At 42.7% G+C, this 24,225-nt stretch overlaps 1 protein-coding gene across 2 annotated transcripts in view; it reads right to left on the reverse strand.

The window, feature by feature from the left end:
- The window catches only part of LOC121293380 (adiponectin receptor protein 2-like), a 118,769-nt gene that overhangs the window by 36,757 nt on the left and 57,787 nt on the right, over nucleotides 1-24,225 (reverse strand). For both annotated transcript variants that reach the window (XM_041216410.1, XM_041216409.1), the window contains exons 3-4: nucleotides 20,691-20,804; nucleotides 5,189-5,360 (exon numbers count right to left, since the gene is read on the reverse strand). In XM_041216410.1, coding sequence (XP_041072344.1) covers nucleotides 5,189-5,360; nucleotides 20,691-20,804 — 286 coding nt within the window. The remainder of the gene's footprint in view (nucleotides 1-5,188; nucleotides 5,361-20,690; nucleotides 20,805-24,225) is intronic.

Here is a 24,225-nt window from a genome sequence, read left to right on the forward strand (position 1 = left end):
GGGTGGTCAGGCGCTAGTGTGCCTACGCACACAGGTGGCGACTTTCCGCCTTCAGACCCTGCAGCGATACCTCTACGTTGAGCCTCCTCCTAGATGGTGTGCCCTGATGACGTATTTCTTCCGTCAGGTGCACGGCCTGAATTATGACGTGCAGCTCCTGTTTATAGAACAGCTGGGCCTCGGTGGCTCCTTGCAGGCGTTGCCCGTCTTTTACCAGGACCTGATCAAAGTCTGGAAAGTGGTCGCCTCGCGACGCAGCTCTCCCCCGTCAGGAGTAGCGGCTATCGTCAGAGAGCCGCTGCTCAGGAATCCGCCCCTCCGTCCTTTTCAGTGGTTGGCGGAGAGGAGGGCTGTGGCCGCAGGGGTGACCAGGATCGGGGACGTGCTGGGTGGCGGAGGACTGGGCTGGATGCTCCCGCAGGAGTTGGCGCGACGCGCGTCTGTGGGTGTCCAGGGTGTCCAAGACCTGAGAACGGTCGTGCTCGGACCCGACGTTATTTTGGGTCTTGAGGTGGCCCAGGTGCGCGGTGGTCTTCCGTCTGAGCGTTCCCCTGTTCGGACGGAATTCCACATTGGCCCCAAGCCCCGAACCCTCCCTCGGGTGCTGGTGCCCCGCAATATGAGCCGCCTCGGGGACATGCCCTCTGTGCCTTTTGGCACGGCAAAGAGGGGCTTTTTGTATGGACTGCTGCTGCACACCTTCCATTTTCTCGCCCTTGTCCGTCGACCGGACACGCCCTGGCGTGCCTTGTTGCCGTCCGGCGGCGGAGGCCCTCGATGGGAGGCCCTCTACGGAGGTGTCCTCCCCCTTTCTATCGGGGACCTGGGTTGGAGGGTGTTGCATGCAGCAGTCCCTTATAATAAGAGGATGCATAGGTTCACGGACTCTCAGGACACATGCCCTTTTTGCGGTCTTGTGGAGTCCGTGGACCATGTATACATAGGGTGTTGTAGGCTGCACTCCCTTTTTAGTTATTTGAAAAACCTTTTATTGATGTTTTGTCTGCACTTCAGCCCCACGCTCCTGATCTATGGGCACCCGGTGCGGAAGGGGGTCGGGAAGGAGGAGGACCTCCTCGTGAACCTGCTCCTGGGCCTGGCCAAGTTGGCCATTAACAGGTCCAGGCAGCGGGCGATCGATGGGGGAGTCCCGCCCGATTGTTTGTCCCTCTTCCGCGGCTACGTTCGCTGCCGGATGTCCCTGGAGAAGGAGCACGCGGTGTCTGCTGGCACTCTCGAGGCCTTCCGTGCTCGGTGGGCACCGCGGGGACTGGGGTGTTTTGTTGACCCCTTTAATCACATTTTGATTTAAAGTTTGTAAGTTTCCTTTAAACTTTGTTCTTGGTTTTACAGCTGACCTGAATTAGGGGCTGTGCCTGATTTATCCCAATTTTGTTGATTTGGTTTTCATTTAAAAGATTATCAAGAGTTCAAATCTCACAATGGCAAACTATGAAACAATGTAACTTCATCTGAAACAGATGGAAACGGGTTTGTACTCGAAAGAGTTACTGCACAGGCATAGTGCTTAGCCTAAATAGCCAAGTGGTTATGGTACTGAATTTGTAACCGCCAAGATCAAGAGTTCAAATCTCACTATGGCAAACTATGAAAAACAATGTAACTTCATCTGAATAGGAACAGATGGAAACGTGTTTGCACTCGAAAGAGTTACTGCACAGGCATAGATGCAGTTACAGTAATGCAGGTGTTAGAGTGTTGCATCTACTGTATGTTCCACCTTTAAATATACCTAAAAATGAATACTAGGATAACAAAACCATGACAGAGTAAGAGGGGAAAATAACAATGAAAAAGTAGCAGTGTCAGCAACAATAACTGGCTCCATAAGTTCTAAATCCAGGTGCCTTGCAATGAATGTGTTAGCTACAACATTTCATAATGGAACAAACCATATCTGCCAAAAACTATGCCCAAATTACCTTGTCTAAAAGTTTCTTGCTCAGTTAATTGAGTACAGTTTATTACCTTCTCTCAATGGCTCAGCAAGTTTATCCAAATAATAGATTACTCTTGCATAACAGTCTGATCCTAGGTGTAATGCTGAGTTAGCTATCTCAGCTGAGACAGAGGGTGGAATCTTGTTGAAACGTGGAGGTTTTGCCTGCTGGCTGGAGAGCCGGCAAGAGACCTGCACTGCCTCTTTTTGGGAAGGCCCGCCGAACCACAAGCCAATCAGGCAGTGACGAGGCCAGCAGTGAGCCTTCCCCTCTGGAATCAAGACCCCAGGGGCAGAAGTCTTGCCTAATGAGAGCTGCCAGCCAATCAGAGGGCAGCAGTTCTTGTGCTCAGCAGCGTCACTGGAGAAGCAGTGGCGGTTGCTGGAAAGACAGGCACCAGAGTTCCAGGATCACGGATCAACCCAGGCCACAATTAATGTGGGGTGATTTTACGGGGTGGGGGTTGTGGGCAGAGGGGTGCAGGGGGGTCAGCAGCAAAGGCAGGGGGTTGGCTCTCAGTAGACTCCCCCCTTCCCAATTTCCAGTCCCTCGTTCAGAATGCCTAATTAAATACTTTTCCTGGATCTAAGCTCACCACTAGAGAGAGCAGAAGATCCTGCACAGTATTACATCTGCAAATGGCTCAGAGCCTTTGGAGATTTTTGGGGTGTGGAGAGAAGGGGAAGGAAAGGAGAAATCAGGGCTCCTGCTCCTATCCAACTGGAAGTGGATGGGTGTTGACATCTGGTGAGAGGTGGTGGTGGGAGCCAATTTGCTCTCCTAACCCATTTCTCATTTTTCCACCCCCAACTGCTGTATGTGGACAACAGTGGACTTGACAGTAAGCCTAATGTCTAAATTCATTAAGGCAAGGCACTAGAGAGCAAAATGAACTATAGTCAATGACCTCGGAAGATGAACGAGGTACAGTCCAGTGAGCGAAGTCTTAATTTTTCTTCTCTTGCTCACTCAAGTTTGAGATAATTGTTTTATTAGCCTTACAATTCAATTAATGAATGAGCTTCAAAAGGCTCATTTAGTTCAGTGAAAATAAAAATAAACTTGATCTCCTTCTACAGCCCCCTCAGATCTCAGCCTTATTGAGCATGAGGAATATGCAAATTAGATTGGAGATGATAATGAGAATGGCAAGGATGATAAAACAGTTCCCAAGACATTGCTGGATCTCTCCTAGCAGGCAGTTCAGGGAGAGCACTGGACATTGACAAATGCCTGTATGTACAGGGATGGATACGTAATTAAAAAAAAAAGAAACTTGAAGTTAGAGTGGTTTGCACACTCTGAGATGATCACCAAATTCTTCATAGTCAATGAATTACCTTTAAAGGGTAGCACTGTTCACAAGTAAAAATGTGCCATAAACAATATTATAAATAGCCAGTTAATCACTTTTTGTCGGTTGAGAGACGTTAGTCAGAACACAAGTCAAACTCCCCTGCTCCTTTTTGAGCAAGGCCAAGAGGCAAAACACAGCACTTCCAACAATGCCGAATCCCCTCAGTATTGTAGTAAAGTATCGGCCTTGCTTACACAATAAATATAGATACATCTTCATAAATAGAGGCATCGAGTACAAAAGCAATGAAGTTATGCTGAACCTTTCTAAAGCTCTGGTTAGGACGCAACAAGGATATTGAATCCAGTTTGGTCACTACACTTTAGGAAGATGTGAGAGTCCATGAGAGAGTGCAAAGGGATTTACCAAAATGGATCCAGGAAGAGTGATTTTAGCTACAAGGTTAGATTGGAGAAGCTGGGATTATTTGTGTTGGAGCAAATGAGGAGCGATTTGATAGAGGTCTGCAAGTTTATGAATTTTTGTAGAGCAGACAAAGAAAAGCTATTCTCATTATCCGATGGTATAAGGACTAGAGGACACAAATCCCCCAAGGTTTTGAGCAGGAGATGCAGGGGGATATGAAGAACTTATTTATGCAGCAAGTGGTAATGGTCTGGAACTTGATTCCAACGAGGGTGATAGAAGATATCAAAAGGAAATTGAATGGACACTTGAAGGAAATAAGCTTGCAGAGCCACAGGGATAAAGCAGGCAAATGGTACTGATTGGATTGCTCCATAGAGAGCTGGTATGGGCTTGATGGGCCAAATGGCCACCTTCTGTGTCACGATGACTCTGTAACATTATCAAGTCCAGGATATGGCTTCAACTCAAAACTTTCTGGAGGTGAAATTGCTACCATTGAACCAAGATGACAATTTAAGAGCCATAGCAGTTTATAGCAGCAAATGAGGCCATTCAGCCCATTGTGTCTATGCCCACTCTTCAATGCAGCCAGCAAAACTAATTCCATTAACGCACTTTCTCCTCACAGTCTTGCATTTTCATATGCTTCAAATGTTTAATTAATTTCCAATTAAAAGATCTAGCCCAGGATTTTACGGCCCAGCCGCGGCATGTCTCCCCCCAGCGGATGTGGCGAGCCATTTAAATCTCCATTCAGTTCAGCAGGACCTAATATCCTGCCAGGCAGAAGGGGCCGTAAAATCCTGCCCCTAATAGTCTCTGCCTCAATTGCTCTGTGACACAGCAATCTATGCTCCCAACACCCTTTTTGTAAATCAACTGCCCAAGCATCATAAACAGTCTTGCCCTATTCACATTAAAAGCCTTAGAATTCTAAAAAAAATTCTGTAAAATCTACTTTGTCTTCTCTGCTCCACTGGCAATTATCTAATATATCAAATTTGTCCTCAACTATAGTTTCCCATCCTATTAAATTTATGCTGTACTCTCTCTAAAGCTTTAATTTTCTTTCTATAAAGAGGTGCCCAAAACTGTACAGTATCCTTAACCGCGATCTAACATTGATTTGTACAAATTTATTCAGCTCAGAAAATGCATCTTTGGGCTTAATCTTTTTCTCCAGTGCACAATACAGCCAGTATTGAAAATTCCTCCTCAGTTGCGTCTAAACTGGCATCAAGTCTAGAGTTCCATCTTTATAGAGCCATTTGCTCATGCTGTTGCACCTGTATCAGCTGAGTGGCTCCCTGTAGGGAGGTAGCAGCATCCAATATTCCTCTATAAAAATCTGAAACTCCTCCTGTATAAGTCACTAACCCCAAAACACACGAAATCCAACGAACTATGGCAACAACCATTCGTTACATTCTGCCACTTCTAAGATTATGCACCAGTGGTTAGTAGGTTAGTGCTGAGTCACCTGCTTTGCTGTATACTGTACCTATGAGATGTGTCCAAATGTTTAAGGTTTCCGTGTGGATCCTAAAGATACTTCTCAAACAGGCACGAAATGATGGCATTGGTGGCCTGTGGCCATGCAGGAGGTAGTCATTATCCTTCAGCCAATCAGGAAGCACATCATGGGGGATGACACGCCATCGTCCCTCCCACACCTGTAACAGGAGCAGTTTTAATAAGCAGCACTATACATTCCCAACAGTACATTGCCCAGCCTACTTCCCAGTTCTAAATCTGAGATTGAGGGTAATTTTTAACTAAACTGGTAGAGCAGATAGCCCATCTGTTGTAGAACTTTCCTTTGATTTTATTGGAGCTAAACTCAGGCATGAAAATCAGACAGGTGATCTCCTCCACCAGGCTGCCATCTAATTTGATTTGCCATCAGGTGGCAAAAGTTGAATGTTACCTGCATCAAAAAGCAATGTTTTCTCATTGATTGCTAGATCAGTCATGAACCTTAAGTCATGAACTTTGTAAGTTGTAAACTCTACTCTATATTTTAAGCAAAACACAGATAAACTGATAGGAAACAAAATTTTACTTACTGAAGAAACGCCGACCTCATTACCATCAACCAAATAAACAGCATTTTCTACACAAGTCAGAGAAATGTGCAAAAATAAAGTGTAATACATTTATGTAAAACATAGTTATGTTCAAACATCTCAGTAGCTGCTTTGAAGAAACTTGAGAGCTCATTTCTTAAAAGGTGAAATATGTGAGCTTGCACATATTAGCTGAAGATCCAAGGAATGAAAATGTTCAGACTCTTCCCAAAGCTGCAGTTCTGGTTTCTTGCTATTATTATTATTATTATTATTATTCCTGTGCCTTACAGAAATTGAGCATTATCTGATAGTCAGTGAGAGAATGTAGACGTACCAGACAGGAATATAGAACAACTATTTGAGATAGGTGGAAGGAGTTGACTCTCAAGGTAGATAAGTCACAGGACCCTGATGGCATCCATCCTAGGCCATTGATAATCAGAAAGGAGATTGTAAAGGCTCTTGCCACCATTTTTCAATCCTCTTTAAATATGCAAATTATGTTATTCTGACTGGGGAGCAGCAATGCAACAAACTTGTTCAAGTAAGGAGAGAATGATAAACCACAGAATTTACAGATCAGTTAGTCTATCAGTTTTTGCTAATCAAATTTGCTAAAATTAGTGAGCATTTAGAAATGTAGGAGGTTAATCAATCTCAAGCTGCAAAAGGCAGTGCTAAGCTATAAAAAGCTATAAGGTCATGGACGATAGTGTCAGCAGAGGTTAATCTTAGAGGGACCTCACATTGCATTCTAGTAGATACAATTGTATATATGAACTCCACAGACGAGGCGAGAGACTATCCTCAAAATCAAGACAACATTTGACCGAGTGTGGCATCAAGGAGCTCCAGCAAAACTGGAGTCAATGGGAATCAGGGGGGAAACTCTCCGCAGGTTGGAATCATACCTAGCACAAAGGAAGAAGGTTATGGTTGTTGGAAGTCAATCATCTCAGTTCCAAGACATCACTGCAGGAGTTCCTCAGGGTTCTGTCCTAGGCCCAACCACATTCAGCTTGCTTCATCAATGACTTTCCTTCCATCATAGGGTCAAAAGTGGGGATGTTCGCTGATGATTGCATAATGTTCAGCACCATTCGTGACCCCTCAGATACTGCAGCAGTCCATGTCCAAATGCAGCAAGACCTAGGCAATAGCCAGGCTTGGGCTGACAAGTGACAATTAACATTTGTGCCACACAAGTGACAGGCAATGACCATTTCCACCGCCTTTTACTAATTAACCATCGCCTCTTGACATTCAATGGCATTACCATCACTGGATCCCCAACTATAAACATCCTGGGGGTTACCATTGACCAGAAAATGAACTGGACAAACCATATCACGTTGTGGCTACAAAAGCAGGTCAGAGGCTAGGAATCCTGCATTGAGTATCTCATCTCCTGATTCCCCAAAGCCTGTCCACCATCTACAAGGCACAAGTCAGGAGTGTGATGGAATACTCTCCACTTGCCTAGATGAGTGCAGCTCCAACAACACTCAAGAAGCTTGGCACCATCCTAGACAAAGCAGCCCGTTTGATTGGCACCCCATCCACAAACATTCACTCCTTCCACCACCGACACACAGTGGCAGCATTGTGTACCATCTACAGGATGCACTGCAGGAACTCATCAATCCTCCTTAGAAAGCACCTTCCAAACCTACAGCCACTGTCATCTAGGACAAGGGCAGTAGACACATGGGAACACCACCACCTGGAATGGAAGCTCCCCCCACCAAGCCACTCATCGTCCTTACCTGGAATTATATCGATAACCCTTCACTGTTGCTGGGTCAAAATCCTGGAACTCCCTTCCTAACAGCACTGTTGGTGTGCCTACACCACATAGACTGAAACAGTTCAAGAAGGCAGCTCACCACCACCTTCCCAAAGATAATTAGGGATGGGCAATAAATGCTGGCCTAGCCAGCAATGCCACATACCATGAATGAATAAAAAAAACTATAGGGCTTTGGTGAGACCAGGTCTGGAGGACTGCATGCAGATAAGAGGTGGTGCAGCAAAGGTTCACCAGGCTAGTTCTTGAGATAAGAGGGTTGTCTTATGATGAGAGGCTGAGTAAATTGGGCTTATACTCTCTAGAGTTTAGAAGAATGAGAGTTGATTTCATTGAAACGTACAAGATTCTGCAGGAGTTTGACAGGATTTCCACAGAGGTTGCTTTCCCTGGCTTGGGAATTTAGAGCACAGAGACACAATCTCAGGATAAGGTGTCAATCATTTAGGACTGAGGTGAGGAGAAATTTCTTCATCCAGATGGTCATGGATGCTCCACCGTTGAGTAAACTTAAAGGTGAAAGACAGAGTTTTAATCTTTCAGGGAATCATAGATATGGGGACTGGGCTGGAAAGTGGACTTGAGGCAGAAGATCAGCCACAAATGTACTGAATGGCAGAATAGGCCCTAGGGGCCATATGGTTTACTCCCGCTGGTATTCTTTATGTTCTAGTAGGCAGCGTTTTTTCCCTTCCTACTAAAAATGATTAAGCAGAGTTTGACTCGAGAGTTCAGTGCTGAGACTAATAATTTCTACATTTAAGATAGACACAAAGGGCCATAACTTCCATGGAGTGACAATCACAGACGGATTGCTAATCTGCTCCTATTACAATAAAATACAGCTGCACCTTCTTCGACCGACCTTCTGACTCAGGCCGGGCGAAAAAAGTGCAGTGCAGCTGTCCAGGAATCATCTCAGTTAAGTGGAGTGTGGACAAAAGGAAGACATGCCCCCCTTTTTTAACAGCACTAGCTGTCATAAAGCAGGTAAGTTTAAAGGTCCAGCCACTTTGAGAAGCCAGGAAGAAGGTGAGTGAGCAAGTTGTGGGGGGGTTGGGTAGGACAGTCAGCCAGTCGGCAGTGGGGGGGTGTGAAAAACAAATCGAGTGGTCAGTCTTTTGGGGGAGGGGGGAGGAATTGGGTGGTCAGTGGGGAGATGGAGAGATCGGATGGTCAGTGGGGAGGGTGGGAAATTGGGTGGTTGGAGATGTGAGGTGGGGGGGGGGGATGCGGTTGGTCGGATACCATACACAGTCATAACCATTCAAAGTCTGCAATTTAAATTGGAGTATCAGATGGTTCCAAGTGCAGGGTAATTGCCCAATAGAAGTCTGAATGAACTATCTGGGAAATTGCTGTGTAATCCTTACATGGGGTCTTCCGGGGTGGGGGGGAGGGGTGGTTATGCAGTGCATCTTTGGGGTGCCCCCCCCCGCCCCCCACCGCCCCCCGCCTGGTACGACGCCCCAGGGATCGGAAGTTATGGGCCAAAGAGTTTATATGCCGGTATGGTGGGAAACCCAACATGTATGTTGTTATGGATCCTCACTGTCCTGAAGCAGAACATTTGTACCAAGGTGTTGAAAAATTGTATCCAAGCTTTTGTCTTTGAGTCAGATAGATACGTACTTGGGTGCCTTAGATTTAAAAGTTATATGTAGACCTGTGTTTCAATTAGTTTCCAATTATTTCAGCTTGATGTTAACAGATTTTAGTGCTCTGATTTAGAATTTATCAAAAGGGACAACGTTAAAATCAGTCCTTTGCATAACTCCAGGCCCACAAAATTCTAACCACTTTAATTAATTCAGTTTTAAAATTGCATAATATTTTCTTCTATTTCTCTTCCTGTATCTAAACACCTTAAGCCTCTTACATTTCTACAGCATATCTCTGAACATTCTAATCATCTTTAAAGCCAAGCCAATCCTTAGCAAAGTTGTGCTCTGGTTGGCAATCTTAAGTTTAATCTTTTTTTCCTGTAATTTCTGGGTTGTGAGCTGAGTTACAGCATAAAATAAGAACATGGACTCAGTTTGGTAAATATTTTCCTAATTTATCCCTCATTCATTTTCATTGCTTATTTGCATTTCATTGATTTTTTTAGTCTTGCTTTTTTTATAATTACCCGCTTATTACCATTTTCAGTACCAACTTTACTTTGTAGAACCTTTCCAGCACATCTTCACAAGTTGTTGCCTGTGTATTCAGTTGAGTTAGCTTACATTAAACAGTTGGTGTTCAATTTCACTGAAAGTATGTCAGATGTTTGGATACTTACTCTAGGACTATTCCAAACCATTTGTGTTCTCTTTTGCCAGTGTAGATTTGCACTTCTCAGAACAAATGCAACTTTCTACTTCTTGAATAGGAAACTGGAATTCTTTCCTGCAAAACTATCTGTAGTCTATATGAGCAATTCAAAGGTCTCTATATTGGGCCATTCACTTCTGGCCTTAGCATGATGAATGATCTAGTTGAAGAAGGAGAAATAGATAGTGGGCCTCTAAGATGAAACAATCTGCTTTGTGCCAGTCCCCAGTCTCAATGTGAACCTTAAACTGCTGTTAATCTATTCAAATTTATCAATTATTATCAACACTTTTTTTTGCTTAAAAAATGAATTCTATAAGGGCCAATACTACTGATGCATTTTCTTGAAATTGTTTCAGGACCTTTTTTTTTAAATAGTATTATTAATTACAATGCCTCCTAGGAATCATGCCTATAATGTGGCAACCCAAATTAAAATTAATCCCACACCCAGTTTTACTTTAGTAGAATGACATATTTGGTATTTAATGTAGTGTTTAGATTTAAGCGCCACTTATATTTGGTTACATGGTTATGGCACAGTTGAGCAACTCAAAATAAAATTCATCAATAATTCTATCCCATTTTAAATAAAGAGCCTTGACTTTACTCATTTCTATTGGGTAAACTGGGAAAAGTAACAAAAGTAATACATACTACAAGTAATAAATCTTGAGAGAGGTATGAATTATTTGACCTTGAGTTTGTAATCAACTTATCAGTTCCTTCCTGGTACTGTGACATTGTTGTGTCTATTTACTGGACATGCCAAAACAAGTCCAAATATTTAAGAACACTTGAATGGTGCACAAGCCAGAAAACTAGCACTTGGAGATTTATTTACAAAAGTTGGGATTACACAAAAATGGAGAACAAATTCATTTGGTGGTTCTTTTAACTTTAGGCATGCTACTCCTCTCAATTTTAAATAAATAGTTCATACCTAATAGTGTAAATAAGAGTTATTTTGGTACATTTCAGGATGTACTCCTGCAAGACTCATAAAACCAAGAACAGGCTATTTTATTTTGGAACCAGTGATTTAAGTATAGAGAAACTGAATGTAATTAGACTTATTTTGCTGTGACTGTTGAGTGAACTTGAGACCATTGCAGTACAAGGAGGAAATTGACACCACCACCACCAAACCTGCTGCAAGCCTAAGAGCAAGTACTTTATACATTTCACTAAGTTTACTACTACGAGCCGACTACTAGCCTGTCCAAATTATTAATCATAAACTGATCATAATATTCCATTTTTTAAAAATGAAAAGCAACAATTGGACGCAATTTCATTTCTAAACAGAAAAACTATTGGGACTCTAGGAACAGCTTACACATAGATTGCAACTTTTAATAAAATGCTTATGAATTGGCAATCAAATTCTACTTATCACAGTGAATAATCATTGCACCACTCACAAGAAAAGCTTGCTCATGGAAATGCAGACACAGGAAATTCAATTGGTAATGCAATTTAATGTGATCAGTTGTAAACAATGAATAAAAAGAAATAGGAGCAGTAGGCCATTTGACCTCTTGTGCCTGCTCTGTCATTCAATCATAGCCAATCTGATTTTGGACTCAACTTCACTTCCCTTCCTGTTCCCCATGATCCTCAACTTCCCTACAGTTCAATAACCTGTCTATCTCAGCCTCAAATATATTCAATGACTCCACAGCTCTCTGGGTTAGAGAATTCCAAAGATTCATTACCCTGTGAGAGAAGAGATTCCTCATTTTATTATTAAATGGGCAACCCCAAAGGGAACCTCCTCACCAATCCTGTCAACTGCTTAAATAATCCTACATGTTTCTTTAAGGTCACCACTCATTCCTTTAAACTTCGATTGTGGGCCCAACCTGCTCAATCTTGCCTAATTTTTTAAATTCTTTCACAGGGTGTGGGCATCACTGGCTGGGCCAGCATTTATTGTCCATCCCTAATTGCCCTTGAAAAGATGGTGGTAAGCCGTCTTCTAGAACAGCTGTAGTCCATGTGGTGCAGGTACACCCACAGTGCTGTTAGGAAGGGAGTTCCAGGATTTTGACCCAGTGACAGTGAAGGGATGTCGATATAGTTCCAAGTCGGGATGATGAGTGGCTTGGAGGGAGTGCTTCCAGGTGGTGGGGTTCCCATGTGTCTTTCTGCTCTTGTCCATCTAGATGGTAGTGGTTGTTGGTTTGGAAGGTGCTGTCGAAGGAACCTTGGTGAATTGCTGCAGTGCATCTTGTAGATGCTATACACTGCTGCCAGCGTGTGTTAGTGGTGGAGGGAGTGAATGTTGAAAATGGTGTATGGGGCACCAATCAAGAAGGCTGTATTGTCCAGAATTTTGTCATGCTTCTCAAGTGTTGATGGAGCTGTGCTCATCCAGACTAGTGGAGAATATTCCATCACATTTCTGACGTGCCTTGTACATGATGGGCAGGCTTTGGGGAATCAGGAGGTGAGTTACCCACCACAAAATTACAACCACAGTATTTATATGGCTGGCCCCGTTCAGTTTCTGGTCAATGGTAACCCCCACAAAGTTGATAGTGGGGATTCAGCATTGGCAATGCCATTGAGTGTCAAGGGGAGATAGTTGGATTCTCTCTTGTTGGAGATAGTCATTGCCGGGCACTTATGTGGCACAAATGTTACTTGCTGCTTTTCAGCCCAAGCCTGAATGTTGTCCAGTTCTTGCTGCATATGGACATAGACTGCTTCAGTATCTGAGGAGTCGTGAATGGTGCTGAACATTGCACAGTCATCAGCGAACATCCTCACTTCTGACCTATGATTAAAGGAAGGTCATTGATGAAGCAGCTGAAGATGGTTGGTAGAAGGACACATCCCTGAGGAATTCCTGAAGTGATGTCCTGGGAGTGAGAATATTGACCTCCAACAATTGCACCATCTTCCTTTGTGCTTGGTATGACTCCAACCAGTGAAGAATTTTCCTCTTTATAACCATTGACTCCAGTTTTGCTGGGGCTCCTTGATGCCATACTTGGTCAAATGCTGCCTTGAAGTCAAGGGCAGTCACTCTCACCTCACCTCGAGTTCAGCTGTTTTGTCCATGTTTGGACCAAGGCTGTACTGAAGTCGGGAGCTGGGTGGTCCTTTGGGAACCCAAACTGAACGTCAGTGAGCAGGTTATCGCTGATTAAACGCTGCTTGATATCACTGTCGACAAACTCTTCCATCACTTTGCTGATGAATATGAGTAAACTGATGGGGCGGTAAATGGCCAGGTTGTATTGGTCCTGCTTTTTGTGGACATACCTGGGCAATTTTTCACATTGCAGGACAGATGCCAGTGTTGTAGCTTGGCTAATTGTATGACTAGTCCAGGAGCAAAAATCTTAGTACTGCTGCTGGTATGTTGTTAGGCCCATAACCTTTACAGAATCCAGTGGCTTCAGCCATTTCTTGATATCACATGGAGTGAATTAAATTGGCTAAAGGCTGGCATCTGTGATGCTGGGGAGCTCAGGAGGAGGCTGAGATGCATTTTCTGCTCTGCACTTCTGCCTAAGGATGGTTCCAAATGTTTCAGCCTTCTCTTTTGCACTGATATGCTAGGCTCCCCATCAGTGAGGATGGAGATATTTATGGAACCTCCTCCTCCAGATAGATGTTTAATTGTCCACCACCATTCATGAACGGATGTGGCAGGACTGCAGAGCTTAGATCTGATCCGTTGGTTGTGGAATCGCTCAGCTCTGTTTATCGCATGTTGCTTAGCATGCAAATAGTCCTGTGTTACAGCTTCACCAAGTTGACAGCTCATTTTTAGGCATGCCTGCTGCTGCTCCTTGCATGTCCTCCTCCAATCTTCATGGTTGATCCCCTGGCTTGATGGTAATGGTAGAGTGGGGGATATGCTGGGCCATGAAGTTACAGATTGTGGTTGTATACAATTCCACTGCTGCTGATGGCTCACAGTGCCTCACAGATGCCCAGTTTTGAGTTGCTAAATCTGTCTGAAATCTATCCCATTTGGTAGGGTGGTAGTGCCACATATTGGAGGGTATCTTCAATGTAAAGACGGGGCTTCATCTCCGCAAGGGCTCTGCAGTGATCACTCCTACCAATACTGTCATGGACTGATGCATTTGCAACAGGTAAATTGGTAAGGACAAGGTCAAGTAGGTTTTTCCTTCTTGTTGGTTCCCTCACCAATCACTGCAGACCAAATCTTGCACCTATGTCATTTAGAATTCAGCCAGCTCGGTCATAAGTGGTGCTACTGAGTCACTCTTGGCGATGGACATTGAAGTCCCCCACCCAATGTACATTCTGTGTCCTTGCCACCCTCAGTGCTACTTCCAAGTGGTGTTCAACATGGAGGAGTACTGATTCATCAGCTGGAGAGGTGCAACAGGTGGTAACAAGCAGGGGGTTTCCTTGTCCCTGTTTGACCTGATGCCATGTGACTTCATTAGGTCCGGAGATGATGTTGAGGACTTCCAGGGCAACTCCCTCCCGGCTTTATACCACTGTGTCACCACCTCTGGTGTACCTGTTCTGCCGGTAGGATAAGACATACCCAGGGAAGGGGGTGGTGGTGATGCCTGGGACATTTTAAGGTATGATTCCTCAAGTATGACTATGTCAGACTGTCGCTTGACTAATTTGTGGACCGCTTTCCCAATTTTGGCACGAGCCCCCAGATGTTAGTAAGGAGGACTTTGCAGGGTGGACAGAGCTAGGTGTGCTATTGTCATTTCCAGTGCCTAGCTGGTTTCATTCCTTTTAGGCTTTGTAGCAGTTTGACAAAACTGAGAGGATTGCTAGGCCATTTCAGAGTTAACCACATTGCTGTGGTTCTGGAGTCATGTGTTTGCCAGGCCAGGTAAGGATTTTTCACTGCCTAAAGGGCATTAGTGAACCAGATGGGTTTTTGCAACAATCGACAATGGTTTTGTATTCACTATTACCGAAACTAGCTTATTTTTAATTCCAAATTTATTAATTGAATTTAAACTCCACCAGCTGTTGTGATGGGATTTGAAGCTGTGCCCCCAGAGCATTAGCCTGAACCTCTGGATTGCTAGTCTAGTGACATTACCACTACACCATCGCCTCCCCATAAGTCAAACCCTCCCCTTTCATCCCAGGAATCAATTTAGTGGATCATCTCCAAACTGCCTCCAATGCAAGCACTCCCTCCCTAAATGATGAGAACAAAGTTATACACAGTACTCTAGGAGTGGTCTCAACAACACCCTGTACAACTGTAGCAAGACTTCTCTGCTTTTATACTTCATCCCCTTTGCAATAAGCACAATTTGCCTTCCTAATTATTACTGGCCTTGCATTCTAACTTTGTTTTTTTAAAATTCATTTACAGGATGTGGACGTCACTGGCTGGGTCAGCATTGATTGGCCATCCCTAATTGCCCACGAGAAAGTGAAGGTGAGCTGCCTTCTTGAACCGCTGCAGTCCATGTGCTGCAGGTAGACCTAAAGTGCTGTCAGGGAGTGAGTTGCAGGATTTTGACCCAGCAACAGTGAAGGAACGTTATATTTCCAAGTTAGGATGGTGAGTGGCTGGGAGGTGAAATTCTAGGTAATGATGTTCCCATGTCTCTGCTGTCCTTGTCCTTCTAGATGGTAGCGGTCATGGTTTGGAGGGTACTATCTAAGGAGACTTGGCCAGTTCTGACAGTGCATTTTGTAGATGGTATACACTGCTGCCAGTCTCGTCGGTGGTGGTGGGAGTGAATGTTAGTGGATGAGGTGCCAATCAAGCGGGCTGCTTTGTCCTGAATGTTGTTGGAGCTGCACTCATCTAGGCAAGCAGAGAATATTCCATCACACTCTTGACCTGTGCCTTGTAGATGGTGGGCAGACTTTGAGGAGTCAGGAGAAGAGTTACTTGCCACAGAATTCCTAGCCTCTAATCTGCTCTTGTAGCCACAGTATTTATATGGCTAGTCCAGTTCACTTTCTGGTCAATGGTAACCCCCAGGATGTTGGTAGTGGGGGATTCAACGATGATAATGCTACTGAATGTCAAGAGGCGATGGTTAGGTTGTGCCTTGTTGGAGATGATTATTGCCTAGCACTTGTGAGGCACAAATGTTCCTTGCCACTTTTCAGCCTAAGCATGGATATTGTCTAGGTCATGCTTTATTTGGACATGGACTGCTTCAGTATCTGAGGAGTCACAAATGGTGCTGAACATTGTGCAATCATAAGCGAACATCCCCACCTCTGACTTAACATTGGAAGGAAGGTCATTGATGAAGCAGCTGAAGGTGGTTGGGTCTAGGCACTACCCTGAGGAACTGCTGCAGCAATGTCCTTGGATTGAGATGATTGACATCCAACAATCACAGCCATCTTCCTTTGTGCTAGATTGTTGCAAATGATTCAGCCTTATCTTTTCCACAGATGTGCCGGGCTCCCCCTTCATTGAGGATGGGGAAATGTGTAGAGCCTCCTCCCCCAGTAAGTTGTTTAATTGTGCACCACCATTCATGACTATGCACAGTACTCCAGATATGGTTTCCCCAGTGCCCTGTACAGCTGCAGTAAAACTTCCCTACTTGTAGATTCCATTCCCCTTGCAATAAACACCAACATTCCATTTGCCTTCTTGTACCGGCATACTAACTTCTGTAATTCCTGTACCAGGACACCCAGATCCCTCTGTACCACCAAGTTCTTCAATTTCTTCGTTTAAATAGTATACTGTTTTTCTATTCTTCCTGCCAAAGTGGACAAGTTTACATTTTCCTACATTATACTTCATCTGCCAAATTTTTGTCCACTCACTTAACCCATCACATCCCCTTGTAGATTCCTTATCTCCTCTTGACAACTTACTCACCTATCTATCTTGGTATCATTGGGAAATTTAGCTTCCATACATTTGGTCTCCTCATCAAGTAAATGATATAAATTGTAAATAGCACTGATACCTGTGGCACTCCATTAGTTACAGTTTGCCAACCTAAAAATGACCCATCCATACTCTATCCATACCATCTATCCATACTCTCTGCTTCCTGTTAGCTAACCAATGCTTTATCCATGCTAATATGTTATTCCCTACACCATGAGTTCTTATTTTGTGAAGTAATCTTTGATGTGGCCCCTTATCAAATGCCTTTGGAAATCCATGCACACCACATCTACAGGTTCCCCTCCAAGTCTCATCCTCTAAGGATGAATGTTTTCTTTAGCTCCTCTCTTCTTTTTTATATTCTTGTCGAAGCTCTGTTTTATATTTTCTAGTTTACTCTCAATCTGATTGCTCCTTCTACTATTTTTAGTCATCCTTTGCTGGTTTCTAAAATTTCCCCAATCTTCTGGCCCAACACTAATCTTTGCAACATTGCATTTCATGCCTTTTCTTTCAATCTGGTACTATCCTTAACTTCCTTAGTTAGCAACAGATGGTGAAAGCCCTTCATTCTCAATGGAATATACTTTTGTTGAGAATTCGGAAATATCTCCTTAAATGTCTGCCACTGCTCATCTACCATCTTACCCGCAGTCTACTTTAAGTTTATGAAGACTGAGTTGGCTAAAGGCAATTACAAGGGTAAGACACTAGTTTCAGACCCAAGTTCCTCACTTCAAACTAGATAATAAATTCCATGTTATGATCACTCTTTCCTAGAGAATCCTTTACTCTGAGATCACCAATTCAACATGTATCATTATACATTAGCAGGTCCAAAATAGCTTGTTCCCTGGTTAGTTCCACAATGTATTGTTTTAAAAAAACTGTCCTAAGCACACTATGAACTCACCTTCAACGTTACTTTAGCCAATTTGATCTGTCCAATCTAAAGGAAGATTAAAGTTACCCACGATTATTGCAGTACACTACTTAAATGCCCCCATTATTTCTCGATATAAACTCTGTTCTGCAATGTAGCTACTGTTAGGGGGCCTACAGATCACTTCTCCAAGGGCTTCTTTCCCTTGCTGCTTTTTATCATCACCCAAACTGATTTGACATCTTGGTCTTCCGAGCCAAGCTCATTTCTCACTACTGTAATGATCCCAGCCTTTACTAACAGAGTTACCCCATCAACATTTCCTTTCTTCCTATCTTTTTCAAAATGTCAAGAACTCCTGAATATTTAGTTCCCATCCTTGATTACCTTGCAATCACATCTCTGTAAAGGCTATCGGTTCATACCCATTTCTTTCTATTTGTGCCATCAATTCATCTATCATGTACGACTGCTGCATGAATTCCAATACACAGCCGTTATGTCTTTTTATCCTTTTCTCCTGCTCTGACCCCATTTGCTTGTGCATTCAAATGTTTGCATGTTCTGTCTCTTTCTGATTACCATTACCCATATTACTACCCTGCATTTTTGCCTTACCTTTTCTCTTTAATTTTTAAGTTTCCTTCAACTGAACCCACCCCCATCCCCCTCACTTTTAATTTAAAGCTTTATCCACTGGCCTAGTTGTGATTCGCCAAGAGACTTGTCCCAGCAGAATTCCAGTGAATGCTTTCCTAACAGAACAACTTCCTCTTTCCCCAGTACAGGTGCCAGTGGTCCACGACTAAAACCCATTTCTCCCAGACGAATCTTTGAGCCATGCATTCAACTCTCAGATCTTAAATGTAAAAATTTGCTCATGGCTCAGGTAGCAATTCAGATTACCTTTTGAGGTTCTGCTTTTTAACTTTAGCCCCTAGCTGATCATACTCCTTCAGCAGAACCTATTTCTTATGTACCGACAACAGAGGCAGGATTGTATGGACTATGACAACTGGATTTTTCCCCTCCCACTCCAAATTCCTCTCCCAACCCAAGACGTCCTTAACCCTGGCACTATGCAGGCAACACTTCCTTCAGAACTCACGCTCTCAGTTGCAAAAAACAGTACCTATCCTCCTAATTATACTTTCCCCTGCCACTACTATATTCCTTTTTATTCCCCCACCTTGATTCACCACCTGTACCGAGGTGATGTGACCAGTTTACTCATCCTCCTTGCAGTCCCTGCGCTTATCCGCATAAGTCATAAGAACCTCGTAACAGTTGGACATGCAAGGGCTGAGGCTCCCCCAATTCTAACTTCTGGATCTCCATACCTGTCTCGCTAGTAGTCGCACCCTCCTGTCCCTGACCACAGACCAAATTTGAAGTAGCTGCTCTTGCTTTCTCTGCCTATCCAAAATAATGTTTCCTTTGGTACAGTTGGAACAAAATACAACCATGTGAATTTAGGATCAAATGATTGTGTGGCATCATCTTGGCAGGCATTCTGGAAAAGAGGCTGAGCTGAAAAAGTTTGAAATGGCTGAAATTTTTCTTTAGTTTGTCTGGATCCATGCAAAATTTAATAGGCTGCTGTAAGTATGGAACAGAATTGAACAGCTGTGTGGAACCTAGTCAAATTAGGAGGAACAGAAATTGAAACAGCCAAATATACACATCTAAAAATATTTTATTATGCAGTTTGTCACCATTCACCTCAACAATCTGAGAGCCCAAACTGTCAAGCCCCTGGCCTCGCCCCACCAGCTAGATTGCTAGATTCCCAGCAATACCTCAACTACAGCCACTTGATCAACTTCCCTTTTCAACCAGACTCTGGATTCCCATCATCAGGCCACCAAGTGGCCTCTGATCTGCGTGTAGCTGCCTTCATTAAAGCCATTCATACAATGCCTCTATCACTTTGTCCATTTCCCAAACTCCAACCACTGTCAGGCTTGCACACACGGATCAATACTCTTGCTTAGCTTCTTACCCATATTCCACCTACCTCCCCGCCCCGCCGCCCCCCCCCATCTTTTCAAGTTCATTTTGTTCATATGAAACATCTCCTCCCTCAATTTTTTCTCCACTCAACTTCCCTTTCTGGTTCCTACGCTAAACTGATGTAGTTAACTCTTTTCAGGCACAGTTGGCCTCTCCTTCAAAACATTTGGTAGTATCACACTCTTAACCCTGCTCTAACCACTGCCCCGTTTATGACTCCCTTTCCTCTCTAAAGTCTTCAAGCAGATCAGTGCTTCCTATCTCTGTGCCCATGCCTCCTGAAACTTTGCTTTCGTATTTGTTCAGCCTATTACTGGCCTTCTCACTGCACCAAAACAGCCAAAATCACAGGCAACATGCTCTGGTGATCTACTTGCCCTCATTCTTCTCTACCTTTCTACAGTGTTCCATATAGTTTACCATCCCATCCTCCTCCCAAATGTATCCTTAGCTGTCCAGCTCCATGGGACTATCCTTGTATCGTTCACTTCCTCCTTATCTGAGCACAGCTGTCACATCTCCAGCAATTACTTCTCTTCTTACCCTCCAAATATCATCTCTGATATCCTGCAAGGATCTATTTTAATCTATGCTTTCTTTGGCAACATTATTCACATGGATGGACTAGACAGCCTGTGTGCTGGTGATACCTAAATTCTACATCTCCACTATTTTTCTCAACTTTTTGACTGCCGCAGACTGCTTGTCCAACATCAGGTCATGGACAAGTCATGACATTGTATCAGTGACAAAATACATGAAACTTTCTTTCATCTATCAACTGCAAAATTAATTTTTCTGAAAGCATTCACAGCATCATATTGTAAAGTAGAATTAGATACATTAATATTTTACTTTGTATAACATCAAATTTACTGTTAAGAGTACACAAGAATGTAAAGTGACAGAAATATTTTAAGGAGATAATACCAATGACAGGTAAATTTAGAATAGGTTTAAAAATAGGTTTATTAGAAGAGCCAACAAGAACATTTCATGACAGTAATTACAAAAGAAATGATAATTATTCTTTCAGAATGATAGAATGTAAATGCCTTTAGATTAACTCACCTTATGAACAAACTCTTCCATCTTTTCCATGGCATGATGGGCTTGTAGCAGTGGAGCAATGCTCATGAATCCCTCTTCTTCAACTGTTTCACTTTCTTCAGGTTCCATGTTATTCTGAAAGATAACAGCATACTTTCAAAAATGCTACCAAAACCCTAGTTTCTAGTTAGCACTTTGTTAAACCCTACTGTTGTTTAAACCCTACTTATGCATAGTTCAGCCTATTAGGCAAAACAGGGATTTCCCCAATCCTTCAAAATCTCTTCATTGTTTCTCAAACTGACAATGAAGGCTCCTGTTTGCACAGTCAAACTTCTACTTCAACTGCTTTTCACCAAGAACGTTTGTCCCAACTATGGACTCAAAGCAAGACATTCACAGCAATGTATAATCAAACATACGGGATATTGCTTGAAAAAAGTGAAAGTATCAAATAGCATTAATTGTTAATAGTGAGCTTGTAAAAGTTATAGGTACTGCAATTACTTTAAAATCTTCAGATGTGAAATAATTACCCTATTTGGCTTTGTGAACAATTAATATCACCCAAATTCTTATTGTTTCTGCCAGGCCAAAACAACACAGAACGCTGCTTGGCCAGGGCATCTTTCTTGGAATGCTGGTTGTACAATGCTCTCACTGATTTGCAGTGGATTCCTCACTGCACCTGCTGCTAGAGGTTTGCTTTTTTGGTCAAATCATTCAAAATCATTGAGCTCAACCTAGAAATGACAAATTTGCACAACAGCCTGAACCAAGGATAGTTTTCTTGCAAAGGAAATAGTTGGACCAAGTGCTTTTGGTTATCTGGAATTGGCTTCATAAGATCATCCTTAACTGTCACTGGGTGAAAATCCTGGAACTCCCCCTCTAACAGCACTGTGGGTGTACCTACATAACAGGGACTGCAGTGGTTCAAAAAGGCAGTTCAATATCACCTTCTCAAAGGTAATTAGAGGTGGGCCAAGAAATGCTGGCCTAGTCAGCGATGCCCACATCCCGTAAATGAATTTTTAAAAATGTAGACGGAATTGGACAATCCCATTGCACTTATTGTTGAGAGGCATTCCAAGATACACGGCACTTTACATCCGCCCGTATTAAATTTCAGCTGCCATCGTTTTGGTTAGGTACCGGGTACATATTCTGTACACTCTATTCTGTATTCGCTGCTTCTTCCAACTCCAGTGTCCCTTTCACTGCCCCTCTAGTATGGTCTACAATTTTTTTGAAATTAGAAATAGCTGTAGTTCCAGTATAGAGAAGAGGCAGCCCATTCAGCAATTTTGCCCCTACCTTTTAACAAGCTCTTCTAATCAATATTTCTGATAATCTTTCAGCCAGTTTCTTATCCATTCCCAGCATTCATCCTAGATCCTCACAGCTTTTGAATTTACAAAATATTTGTCTGGAACTTTACCAAAAGCCTTTTGGAAGTTGAGGTACATCACATCACATTAAGCTTCCCAGAATCCATTTGGTTACTGATGCAGATGATTATCATATTTATCCCTGATATTCAATTCCATTACTTTACAGGAATGGTCTGTAGTCCCCACCCCTACTTTTGTTTTGTCATTGTGAATATGGGAAACACATTAGCCAATTTACAATCTACTGGTACAGTCCCTCATAAACAACACACAAAAGAACTCTTGCCTACGAATATCAACTTTGGGATAGATACCATCAATCCTCAAGTATTTGTTTATTTGGAACAAAAACAGAAATACCTGGAAAAACTCAGCAGGTCTGGCAGCATCGGCGGCGAAGAGCACAGTTGACGTTTCGAGTCCTCATGACCCTTCAACAGAACTTTGATGCTGCCAGACCTGCTGAGTTTTTCCAGGTATTTCTGTTTCTGTTTTTGTTTTGGATTTCCAGCATCTGCAGTTTTTTGCTTTTATCTCTTTGTTTATTTGGAGTCCATTTAACCTGTCTGAGACTTGCATGTCATTAATGGTGAATTCACTGATTATACAAGGGAATTTTTTTTTAAGAGAAGACATGTTACTCATGTATTCCCTTGTGAACACTCAGAGGAAGCAGTCAGTCATTATTTTATGCTCAGCTTCAGCTTCAAGCCCATTTTTATCTTTTACAGTTTTCACCTCTTCCTCTAACTGCCCTCTTGCTGTTGTAGTGCTGAATAATTTCTTTTTACTGTTATCACAGAATGACGTGGCACAGAAGGTGCTCTCTGAAAGAGATGTCCAATGAGTCCCACTTCCCTGTTCTTTCCTCACAGCCCTGTATTTTTCCCCTATTTATCAGATTCCCTTTTGAAAGTTATTACTCCATCTGCTTTTATCAACAATTCAGATAGTGCATTACATGTCATCATAGCTCACCACTTAAAAATGTATTTCCTCAGGTTACCTTTGGTTCCTCTATCAATTATGATTAGCTTCAGCAGCTACGTCCTTTGCCATGTCACACTCTGCCTCTCTGATTACCCTTTTAACTGTTTCTGCAAGCCCCAGTGCATTTTTCCCTTCACACTTTATACAAGTCATTTTTCCCATTTGTTAATCCATTTAGGGTTGTATTTATTTCACTGGAACTGTTGTATTAAGGAATATATTTATCCTACATGCTCAATATTATATCTGGCGTCATAAGGATTCATAAACAGGTAAGAGATTTCCTTTCAATGCTAAAATTTACACAACAGCAAGAAGTTTACATAAAATAATGCTTAATAAACAGTTTTTAATAAGTTACTCTAAACCACTTCAAAGTTTGAAATTAAACATGTTAAATTAGGTTTATCAGCTCTTGTACAGATGACTTAAAGATCACAGTGTATGTGACACAACAACAAATACCATAATTACAAATAAGAATCTGAGATAGATTTTTCTGGGTTTCAGTGGTATTAGTCACTCCTTTAAGCATCCTCCTTTTATAATCACTGACTTACACTACATTACATCATCCGGATCCAGGAGTATTCAACAAAATCCCCTTACGACCTAAACAATATATCTTCTTCAATCTCTCCAAACATTACAACATATTAAAACAGGCCATTCAACAAAAGAGGTACATGCCAGAGTTAATGCTCCACACAAGCTTCCACATCTAACCTCATCAAGCTGGAGTTGGCCATTCAGCCCATTGAGCTTGTTCTGCAAATCAATAAGATCATGCCTGATCTGAATGTTGTCTCAATTCCACTTTCCTGTCTGGCCCCCGTAACCCTCGAATCCAATCCATGTCGATCAAAAATCTAACTCAGCCTTTAAAATATTTAAGGACCCAGCCTCTACTGCTTTCTGGGGAAGGGAATTCCATAGACTAATTCCATATCCTCTTAAATTCTTATCTCCATCTTAAAAGAGAGACTTCTTTATTCTTAAACTGTGCCCGCTAGTTCTAGTCTCCCCCACAAGAGGAAACATATTCCGGATCTCCAACCTATCAAGTCCCCTCATGATTTTGTATGTTTCAACTAGATCATCTCTCATTCTTCTAAACGTCAATGGGTATAGAACCATAGCAAAGTTACAGCACAGAAAGAGGCATTCAGTCC

This window comes from Carcharodon carcharias, chromosome 21 (assembly GCF_017639515.1).
Source record: "Carcharodon carcharias isolate sCarCar2 chromosome 21, sCarCar2.pri, whole genome shotgun sequence".
NCBI classification, from domain to species: Eukaryota; Metazoa; Chordata; class Chondrichthyes; order Lamniformes; family Lamnidae; genus Carcharodon; species Carcharodon carcharias.